At 36.2% G+C, this 12,121-nt stretch overlaps 1 protein-coding gene across 1 annotated transcript in view; it reads right to left on the bottom strand.

Annotated features, from left to right (window-relative positions):
• Positions 1-12,121, bottom strand: part of LOC132742130 (fibrillin-2-like) — a gene marked incomplete at its 5' end in the record, with an annotated part of 44,033 nt that overhangs the window by 11,218 nt on the left and 20,694 nt on the right. The window contains 6 exon segments of the mRNA XM_060730452.1: positions 20-778; positions 1,816-2,574; positions 2,899-3,663; positions 3,886-4,539; positions 7,304-8,140; positions 8,896-9,756. Of these exon segments, the coding sequence (XP_060586435.1) occupies positions 20-778; positions 1,816-2,574; positions 2,899-3,663; positions 3,886-4,539; positions 7,304-8,140; positions 8,896-9,756 (4,635 nt within the window).

Genomic DNA, 12,121 nt, shown 5'->3' with positions numbered 1-12,121 from the left:
AATATATTGTTACACATACCGGCATCTCTGCATAGTGGTGTTTGTTCTTCTGACACCTTACGACACTCATCACATATTCCGTCATCCCTATGACATGTATCGTCATTGCACGTGGTCTTACAGTTAGTTCCACAGTCAAATCCATAATATTCTTTAATGCATCCAAGATTTCTTAAACATTCCCCATTTCTCTCGCAAATTCCCCCGACGCAATTATGGTTACAAGAATAGTTGCAGAAGTTGCCATAAAACCCGTCTTTACACCCATCTCGACAATAACCATTGAGAAAGTCGCAATGTCTGTCACCGAGTGAGTCTTCTTTACAATTTTCATGACATTCTAACATGCAGTCCTCCGAATAATATCCTGGAACACAAGCCCGGATTCTGCAATCTCCATTTACTTTGTCGCAGTAGACAAAACCGTCAGCTGATGCGATGCAAGCAGTACTGCACGACTCGCTGCAATCTTTTGTCCAAAGCCCTGCTTTACATTCGTCGCACTCTCCGCTAGATCTATTGCATGATAGACACCCGATGTGATTGCAGCTAACAGTACAGTTGTCCCCGTAGTAACCATTAGTGCATGGAGATAAACACGTTCCAGTTACCTGATCACAAAAAGGTTCGGAACAAGATCCGCAATCAAATTCACAGGTTTGTCCGAAGAATCCCGATTTGCACGAAATGCATGTGCCGTTATAGCGATCACATTTATCGAAACATGTTTCAGAGCAATTAACGTTGCACAAAAGTCCGGTTTTTCCACTAGGACATTCTGCAAATTATTTTCGTTTCCATTCATTATTTCAATTTTATTATTTACATGGATGACAGCCATATATATTACAATTTTTATAAATATTGAATAAGTTAAAGCTTTTGGGCAAATAAAATGGCTAAACATGTTGTTGGCACAGCACTGGGATATACGATTGTTTTTGGAATTCAGGACAAATATGATAAAGATAAGGACAAATATGGAAAAAAAATCATTTATCGATAGACACTTCAAAATAGGAAAATTTTGCGACCATTCTTATTCTTATTTGAGGAAAGGTGAAATAAAATAAATGGCAATGTTGATAGAAATAAAATAAAACAGAACAAAACAAATATAGCAAGCCATCAGAGAAGCAAATATAAAGTGATTGTTATTTATGATTCTATGCTACGACATCCTAAACTAGCTTTGTCAGTGAAGCTATACATCTTGAAGAAGCAAGCTAAAATAACCGTCAGGCACACTGAAGATACTGTTAAGTGTTGCCGGCAAAGCCCAAAACGTTCGTCTACAGTAAAACTTAGTTATGCCAATCTTCAATGAAACTTCTAAACTCAGTAAATTTAAGACCTTATGATTAAACACAATAATAATAAAATAGCTGGTTTTCATTACACAGATTCTTTATCCTAAATTTGAAAAATTTAAGAATGCGTTCAAATTATCAAATGCTACATAATTATTTTTAACTATAAGATAAAGTTCTTTTCGTTTCTACGAGCAACATTATTACAACATTATTACGTACTGTCTTGTAAATTGCAATCTTCTAATTCGAAGCTCTCTATACAAGACAAACTTACCCGAAGCTATCAAAATGCAGGAAAACAACTGATTTGCAGTTCAAATTTAAATGTTAAAAAATATTTTCTTTATCTTGGTTTTATCTCAGGGGCATTGTGTCAATTGTTACGTTAAAGAAACCAAATAAATCAGTAAACAAATGGTTGAAATAAATATTGCAACTATTGACTATGAGCATAAAAAATAACCATGAACTACCTAGCATGCCTTGATATATGTACACTTACCAGCCGTTCTGCAAAGAGAGGTTTGTGCCTCAGGCGGTTTGTTACACTCTTCACATTCACCAGAAACTTGATCACATTTTCCATTATTACAAGTTTCCTTGCAAGTAAGTTCACATGTGTCGCCATAAGTACCATCTATACAACCTAAAGAACATTTCCCATCCCGTTCACACAACTTATTAATACAAGTAGCACTGCAATTTAAGCTACAATGTCCACCATAATAAGTATCTTCGCATCCGAGGTTACAGTCACCTTCTAGATAAGAACATGTTCTTGCTCCCTCCGAATTAGTTCGACAGTTTTTGTTACACTGGGCATCACAAGGCCGATTCCAAAACCCCGGAAGGCAAGCTCCTTCATCGCAGTTTCCTGTATCTTTTCCGCATGTTACTTGGTTAAACGAATTAACTGAACATTTATCACTGCAATTTAAATTACAAGTTAAACCATAGTATCCTACATCACACGTCTCACACTGGCCATCTCCTTGGAAACATGTATTGCAATTTTCATGCAAGCATCTTTGATTGCAAAACATATTCCAAAACCCTGCTCTACAAACATCGTTAGTCGAACATAAGCCGGTTTTCTGGTCACATTTTCCAGTGCTACACTGTCCGCACTCTGAATCACAATTATTTCCGTGAAAACCTGGTTTACATTCGAAACAAGTTCCATTGTACCGTCCGCACGTTGATAAACAATTAGGTAGGCAATCAGCTTGACAGAACTGTCCGTATTTTCCGACAGGACATGCTGTAAAGTAAAACAAAATATTGATAATAAATGTCGAGTACAAATGTTTGATAGTACATTAACGTCATTAAAATTAAATTAACAATTTATTTCAGTGTTTAACTTCTCATAAATAAAACTAAGTGCCGTTTAGTATGATTCCAACCACTTGTGTTAAAGAATTACCAAAACCTCAACAAAATTTTAAGACAACCAGAATCAATATATAGTGCAACCTTTATTACGAAACTATTAATGGAAAACGAACAACACACACCACAACATTAAATACACTGTAAATGAAATTAAGTTATCATGAATGAAAATAATGAGTAAAATGATTACCGGCATCTCTGCAATAATACAACTCCCGTCCTGTATTAGCATTGGGCTGACACTCAATGCAATCACCGCGTATCTTATCACATTTGGAGTCTATACATGTCGAAGCACAAGGTGCGGAACAAGTTTCATTAAAAAATCCCGGTTGGCAAGAGCTGTCGCACGCGCCGGATTTATCATCGCATCCGCCGCCAACACAATTTTGAGGGCATGGAGTTAAACAGTCATTCCCATAATAGCCAAATACGCATCCCTGTTTACAGTCCGTTGCCGATCCCTGACAATCTTTATTCAAACATTTGTCACTACATTTCTCTTCACAGTAAAAGCCGTAATAACCTATGTCACAACCATCACTACAGATACCTGTATTCCATTCGCAATTATTAACACCGTCACCAGAATCAAAACACGTTGGATTACAACTATGTTCACACGTTCTGCCATGGTACCCTGCAACGCACGCTGATGTAATACAGTCAGCATTATCTTTTCTGCAATAAACTATTCCATCTGAAGATGCAGTGCAAAAGCCACAATCTAGGTCACAGTCTGTGCCATGTTTCCCTGCAATGCAGCTGATACACTTTCCGGATGACTGCTCACATTCAGAGCAACCGCTACCAGAGGGACATGTCTGCTCACATTTATCTCCCCAATAGCCAGGTTTACATTTTGAACATCTCGCTGTGTATCGGTCGCAAACCAATGTACAGCCGGGTGAGCAAGACAGATCACAGGCTTGACCGTACTTTCCAACTTGACATTCTTGAAAATCAAAGTGATACAATGAAAAACTGATAAAGTTAAATATTTCTAATAAGTTATGGTTCTGTAATAATGTTTTTCCTTATATGAAAGTTTAAAAACTTGCAAGCGTAAACTAAACTATACCAGCGAAGCTTGTTTAAATACTGCATTCTGATCTATCTGCATAAATCTACAAGATGACACTAAAATAAAGATGAAATAAAAAATCGCAAATTGTACCTGCATCTGGGCAATTGAAATTAGGCTGGTCTTTGAAACACTCGGCGCAAACACCGTCAACTCGATCGCAAGTATTATCATAGCAAAATGAGTCACATCCAATATTGCATTGCGGACCGTAAAATTTCTCGGAGCAATTAAAATCACACGCGCCACTAATTATATTACATGTGCCAATTGTCGCTAAGGGACTACTTTTACAATTTACATTACACGTTCTTGAGCAGCCGGGACTCCAAAATCCTGGAGCACATTGACCTGAATCACAAGACCCACTGTGCAGGTCACATGATATAGAACCACCTACAGATACACAATGTGAGCTACAATTAAGAGTACATAGGTCACCATATTTTCCTATCGGACATTCAGTACATAATCCAGATCCCTGATCACATGTTATGCATGTATCACAAGTCTGTTGACAATATGATCCGTAATTTCCGTCAATACAACCATCATCACATTTTCCATCAATCTGTTGACACGTGCTTCCTTGCCGACATGAGTCACATGACTGTAAACAAAGGTCTCCATGGCGTCCTGTGATACACCCAGCACATTTTCCGTTGTATCTGTCACATACTCTATTTTTGCAGAAACTACTTTCACAGGGAATTGTGCAGTCTAAGCCCCTGAAGCCTGGTGTGCATGCTGAAATAAACAAGAGGGCCATGATGGCCCTGAGGTCGCTCACCTGTATATAGCCCCCCCCCCCCGGCCCAATTTTTACCCAAGGGCTTTTATTTGTTTATTTGAACAGACTTGGTAGACACCCATAAGAAGATGTTTCATGCAAAACATCTAAGTTCTAGCTCATTGGGTTTTTTAAAAGAAGATTTTTTAAGTTTTTACTATACACATAGAGTAAAAAACAATGACACCCCTCGGGCAGGGCCAGTTTTGACCCCTGGACTTTTATTTGAACAAACTTTGTAGATATTTACTTAAAGATGTTTCATGCTTAATATCTAAACTCTAGTTATTTGGGTTTTTTCAAAGAAGATTTTTAAGTTTTTGCTATGTATATAAGGAAAATCAATGACCCCCGGGGCGGGGCCAGTTTTGACCCCAGGGCTTTTATTTGAACATACTTGGTAGACACCCATTCGAACATGTCTCATGCTAAATATCTTAGCTCTAGCTCTTTGGGTTCTTTAAAAGAAGATTTTATAAGTTTTTACTATATGCATATAAGGAAAATCAATGACCCTGGGAGGGGCCAATTTGGACCCCAGGGGTTTTATTTGAACAAACTTGGTAGACATTCACTAGAAGATGTTTCATGCCAAATATATAAGCTTTAGCTCTTACAGTTCTTTAAAAGAAGATTTTTTAAGTTTTTACTATATGCATATAGGGAAAATCAATGACCCCCTGGGGCGGGGCCAATTTTGACCCCAGGGCTTTTATTTGAACAAACTTGGTAGACATTTACTAGAAGATGTTTTATGCCAAATATCTAAGCTCTAGCTCTTACGGTTCTTTAAAAGAAGATTTTTTAAGTTTAAACTATATGCATATAGGGAAAATCAATTACCCCCCAGGGCGGGGCCAATTTTGACCCCAGGGCTTTTATTTGAACAAACTTGGTAGACATTCACTAGAAGATGTTTCATGCCAAATATCTAAGCTCTAGCTCTTTGGGTTCTTTAAAGAAGATTTTTTAAGTTTTACTTTATGCATATAGGGAAAATCAATGACCCCCTGGGGCGGGCCAATTTTGACCCCAGGGCTTTTATTTGAACAAACTTGGTAGACACTCACTAGAAGATGTTCCATGCCAAAATCTTAGCTCTAGCTCTTACAGTTCTTTAAAAGAAGATCTTTTAAGTTTTTACTATATGCATATAGGGAAAATCAATGACCCCCCGGGGGCGGGGCCAATTTTGACCCCAGGGCTTTTATTTGAACAAACTTGGTAGACACTCATTAGAAGATGTTTCATGCCAAATATCTAAGCTCTAGCTCTTAGGGTTGTTTAAAAGAAGATATTTAAAGATTTTTCTTTCGGTTGCCATGGCAACCAGAGTTCTGCATGGAATTAAATTCTTTGAACAATTTTTAAAGGTGACCACCAAAGGAACATTCCTGTGAAGTTTGGATGAAATTGGCTCAGTGGTTTATGAGGAGATGTCATTTAAAGCAAAAGTTTACGGACGGACGACGGACGACGGACGGACGACAGACGGACGGACGGACGGACGCCGGACGAAAAGCGATCACAAAAGCTCACCCTGTCACTTTGTGACAGGTGAGCTAAAAATAACAAAATGTGAACAATAAACAGTTTTCATCTTTTTTCCTGCAAATTGTCCTTCACCGGCTATTATTATCATCATCACGCAATCATGTTAAAAATGTCTGTTAAAAGCAAACTCGATTACTGAAAAATAAACACTCTTTATACAAGAACAATGTTGATTAACTGATGCAAATACCGTTAATGTATCAGATACCAATCTATTAGATAGCATTGATGGTCTTACTGTAATGCATTGATATTAAATAATCTACTTTCACTAACATTGATCGAATTATGATATTTATTATCACCGCCTGAGAAAACATTTATAAGGTTAGAGGACTTAAAACAATTAAATCGGAAAACCTTTAGAAATTAACACAGTTGCTAATTTGATTTGTTTTGATTGAGCTGTTCATGGACAGGAGTTATCTACGCGCGCTAACAGACATGCCTTTCGAAATCAATATTTACGTAAGAAATGGATAAATCATGCCTGTAGATTCAGATTCTGAACAGACAAACCACAGACCATCATTGTTCAGACAATTCATCTTATCTGATCTGTTTCTTCCATTTTGCTTTGAAAAAGTTAACATGTGATTATATATTGCTATCAAAACTTGTCTTGTTCCAAAGGACATTTAATTCAAGGAGAAAAAATATAGAGCTGACTGATTAAATGTGCTTTTAAAATTATCTTCACAATTAAATTATCAGTTATTTAAATTTATTGAATTCAAGTACAACAACAAAATTTCAAACATTGAATTTATATCTCAATTAATAATTTATTAACAAGAAAGAAGATGTCACATATTAAACTAAAAATGAATATATTTAAAACCGGATAGAGCCAAATACTTCTATTTACTGAAATTTAATAGCTATATTGAACTATATTGTACATATTTTACACCAAAACAAATAACAAAGCCTGACAATAATCATTGTTTCATTGATTCAAATTGTATTAATGGTGATACTTATGCTAGTATTCAACAAATAAAGATTGTGTAATATCCACATAACAATTGTGATATATTGAACAAATATTTGTTAAATTCATAATTATATTTCAGCTATTGTTTTATAACAACTATGATTAAAACGGACATATGACAATTACTGGAAGTCATGAAAAACAAAATATCTAAACTTCAGAACATTTACCTGCTGTTCGACAAAGTGGTCCAGGTCTTGCTTGGGTACATTCGGCACATATTCCACTAATGCGGTCACAACTGTCATCAGTGCACGTAGTATTACATGGTTTATCACATTTGTCGCCATACCAGCCATGGTCACAACTGTCTGTACATCGACCTGCGTCATCGCATCTGTCAGTAAAACAGTGTTCACTACACGGAAAGTCACAATATTCTCCGTAATATTCATCAACGCATCCATTTAAACAGTTATTGTACGATATGTTACAATTTCTATTAAGACATGTTTCGCTACAGATTCCGTTACATACTGAACCATAACGACCAATTTCGCAACCATGGAGACATTTGCCAGAAACAAAATCGCATTCGTGAAGAAAACAGAAATCGTTACACGATGCTTCACATGTTGAGGTAAAGAACCCAACGTTACACCGACCTTCATTACAGTAACCCTCATTCTTACTGCATGTTATTTCCCCGTTCGAAGAAGGAACACAATTTTTACTGCAGTTAAATTCGCACGATGCTCCATATGTTCCTGTGTTACATATCTCACAACTTCCTGTTACACGATTGCAGACAGTGCATCGGTTATGGCACATTTGAGTGCACTTTGGACCATAAAATCCACTGACACAGTCTTCAATACATACACCATCTTCTTGTTGGCAATTTCCATTTACACATCCACTGCAGTTTCTGTCACAGCGTTGTCCGTAATAGCCTGGGATACACCCTAAACATTCAGAGGTGTATCTGTCACATAAATTCTCTTTGCAGAGACTGCCACCTGGACAAGTTCCGTTACAATACTGTCCAAACTTTCCGACTGCGCAATCTAAATACAAGTAAATACAAAAATAAAGCTGTACTAAAAATCATCCTTACCCAACTGTTAATTTAAAAAGGGATAGTAACCAATGACATCATCTTAATTCAAGATAAATCACTTTAAAATAAAGATAATACCGTCTACCAAGTAATTTAATCTCATATCCATCCCATAGAATATTAAGATAAATATCAAAAATGGAGTACAATTTATGATGTATGAGTTAGTATCATGAAAGACATACATGTATATGATGTCATTTTTGAATAATGATAAATGAAAATATACCGAGTTGGAAAGACAAAATGAAATGTGTTAAACGGTTATTTTATCATACAAATATGAATCAATTGTTAAAACATTTACAACACAACTACACAGCCTTGAAACATCAGAGGAAATTGGTGACCAATTTGAATGGCAAAATAATTAACTACAAAAAGTTGTACTGATGTTTTCTTTATAATTTAGAAAGTATAAGCGAAGTTTAAGTTGGAGTGCTCAACTTTATAGAACATGCTAAATTGCGTCTAAATCTGCCTTATATCGTAAGACGGTATAGTTTCAAGCGAAAGAGAAATAAAAAACTTCAAGGGAAAACATAAATTTCCAAAAGTATATAGATCTACGTTTTCTAAAATTGTTGAATTAAGACTTAAATGAGACGTCTAGACCAAAATCTTCAAAATTGTATTATTTCAATATTGCAAAATTGTATTCGATTAAAAAATTAAAACATAGCAGAAAGCATGCACATTTACCAGCTGAGCGACACAAATAGCTTTTAGGTTCCGTGTAACAAGCATTACAACGGCCCGACGCCCTGTCACATGTCTTGTCGATACAATTTTCCAAGCATTCCTTTTCACATTTATCCCCGAAACGCCCTTGAACACAACCATTAGTACAATGCCCTGTGACGTCATCACATGCCTTGTCAGCGCAAGCAAAGTCGCACGCAAAATCACAAGTATTTCCCCAAAAATCGTTGATACATCCTTCAACGCATGAGTTATAGAATTCCTTACAATTTCTGTTTTTGCATTGAACGCTACACGTTCTTGTGCAGTCTGGGAAGTAAAAGCCAGTTTTGCATCCATGACTGCATTTACCGTCTTCTATGCCGCAACTTAAGACACCTAACTCATCTGACATGCAATTGTCGCTACACATTGTTTTACAATTTTTCCCATAATAGCCAGGACTACAGATACCTTCATCACAGAACCCAGTTCCTTTTGAACATCGTATCAAACCATCAATGGAAGCCATACAATGGGAGCTACAGTTGAAAGTGCAATAATCCCCACCAAAAGTCCCAGCCTCACACTGCTCACAAGCACCGATCAAGTTATCACATTTTTCGCATCTACCGTAGCATTCATGATTACAGAATTGTCCAAAATAACCATTGCTGCATCCCTCTAGGCATATTCCATTCTTCTGGGAACAATTTCCATGCCGGCAGTTAGGACATTCTGACCCACAATTATCGCCATATTTCCCCGATAAACAACCAGAGCATATACCGCTATCTCTGTCACACTTATTGTCGAGGCAGAGTGCAGCATCTCCTCTACATGTTTCATTACAAAATAAACCATACCACCCACGGAGACAACCTAAAAATTACATAGACAAATAATTCCATTTTACCCAATGACTTTTTCTCATTTTAGTTGAAAGTTTTTATTAAGGGAATTAACTGTTACTTCATTTCAATATGGTGGCATTCTATTAAATCAAAGTGCAGATCCATGCAGTTAACATTTATTTTATCAAGCACCACAGGATTAAATGTATAACACATATTCAAACCTTCTTTATATTAGTTACTTTTAGTGAAACTCGTGAAAATAACGATTAAATATTCAAACTTGCTAAGAAGGTATTGTTTCCTTTCGCAGTATTGTTTTCATTTTTTCATCATCGCTTTTGTACACTTTTATCTACTCCCTTTTGTCAACATCATTTGATCCAACTGGTAACAAGTTTCCTTATAAATACCTCCATTTACGTGTCCATACAAAGAAAACAAAGACAACAGATAAAATATAAGCCAGATAAAAATGAGTGGTGTCCCTTTAATCTCGACAAGAAAAACAAGAAGTGAATATAAGCCAGATAATTATAACGCAAATTAAATTTTACGAAATACAATAAACATTTCAACCAAATTTTAACTGAAGACATAACGAGTAGCAGAGCTGATTTAATAATTATTCAAAGCGTAAAAGGTGTGAATTAATAAATGGGTTTGAAAATGAAAATGTGATGACACGATAAATGAACAGCAACCTAAACACATTACCAGCATCTCTGCATTGAAAACTGGGATCCGCTTCGTCACATATTTTGCAATATCCTAACTGTCTGTCGCATGTCATGTCAATACAAGTATTTTCTAGATTGCAAGGTTGGTCGCACATGTCCCCGAAATACCCGACTTCACAACCAAATGTACATTTGCCATTATTATCGAAACATGTTTTGCGTATGCAGTGTTCGTTACATGATATATTACAACTAGGAAATCCGTAATAAGTATCAATACACCCAACAGTGCAGTTATTAGCACTGTCATGACATTCTTTTGTTAGACATGTTTCACTGCAAACACCGGAACATGATCGACCATAATATCCAATAAAACATCCACTTAAACAATATCCGGTTTCCAATTCACATTCGGCGATGCCATTGAAATTCAGAGCGCAATTTCTGTTGCATTGTAGCCTACATGTATGATCATAATAGCCAGACAAGCATGATCCGGATGTACAAAATCCATTATTCCTAGAACAGGTGATATATCCAGTTTCTTCGATTTGGCAATTGGGACTGCAATCATTTTCACAAGTATCGCCGTATGTACCAATGTCACAAATGTTGCATTCACCAGTTTCTCTATTACATTTTAAACATCTGGAATGACATGGTTTGTTACATTTCGGCCCATAGAAGCGATTTTGACAATCAATAGTGCATACTCCATCAATTTGCTGGCACATGTCGTCTAAACAATTAAGACAAGACGAGTTACAATGTAAACCCCACCTTGAAGGTACACATTTGCTGCAGTACCCCGTGTATCTATCACATACCCCAGCAAGACAGTCCGTTGATCCAGGGCAGGTCAAGTTGCAAAATTGTCCATACGATCCGCTAGCACAAGCTGTAATTAAGCAGACAAAGCTTATACGTATTGTTTACTGGCAACATTTTCCAGCGAGCATTTGTATGTGTTTAATAATAGACGGTTACAACCATATACTAATTATTTAATGACCAGTTTAGTAGATGCATACTGTTTCAACTATGTTACCAATGCTTTTAACAAGGTGTATGCAAATTTATGTTGATAATCGGCCTGTTTATGCTGGTAAGAAATAGTTCGGTTGTTTATTAAAGGAACATAAACTCAAACATAAATAAAAAAAGAACTTTAGAGTTGTCTATCATAATGCCTCTCATCCCAAAACAAGACAAACTTGCCATGTTAAAGTGAATAAGGCTATGATCATATGTTTGTTAAAAGAAGTTGGAGTAATTGACAATAATAAAAAAGATAACACTAATTTATGTAATAAAGGTTGAATAAATAGCATCAGCTCTTATTACACTAATCCAGACATCAATGTTTCAACGATCCACGAAACTCGTTGTAAAAATTTCATTGGGTATATGTAGCAATCATTTATACCGCTGAATTCATCTATATAAAAACATTGAATCAAAAGTTCAACCTAGGCATTGTTTGTGAAATAAGAATTATATCATATCGGTTAAGTTAGGATATACAATATTGTTACCTTCAGTTCGGGAATTCCACAAAGGTAAACATCCAACTAAACTAAGTGGTAAAATGTGACACAAAATGTACTCTACATTTCTTTTAGTGCTTATACTTGGACAGTTGGTCAACTCAATGAAATTTAGTAATTTGTATGACTGTGCTTTTAAGTGCATAGGGCAACCAACAGGGAC

This window comes from Ruditapes philippinarum, unplaced genomic scaffold, assembly GCF_026571515.1.
Source record: "Ruditapes philippinarum isolate M1 unplaced genomic scaffold, ASM2657151v2 ctg6019_1_1_1_1, whole genome shotgun sequence".
Lineage (NCBI taxonomy): Eukaryota > Metazoa > Mollusca > Bivalvia > Venerida > Veneridae > Ruditapes > Ruditapes philippinarum.
The sequence above is the reverse complement of the archived record's forward strand: the minus strand, read 5'-3'. Positions and strand labels throughout refer to the sequence as shown.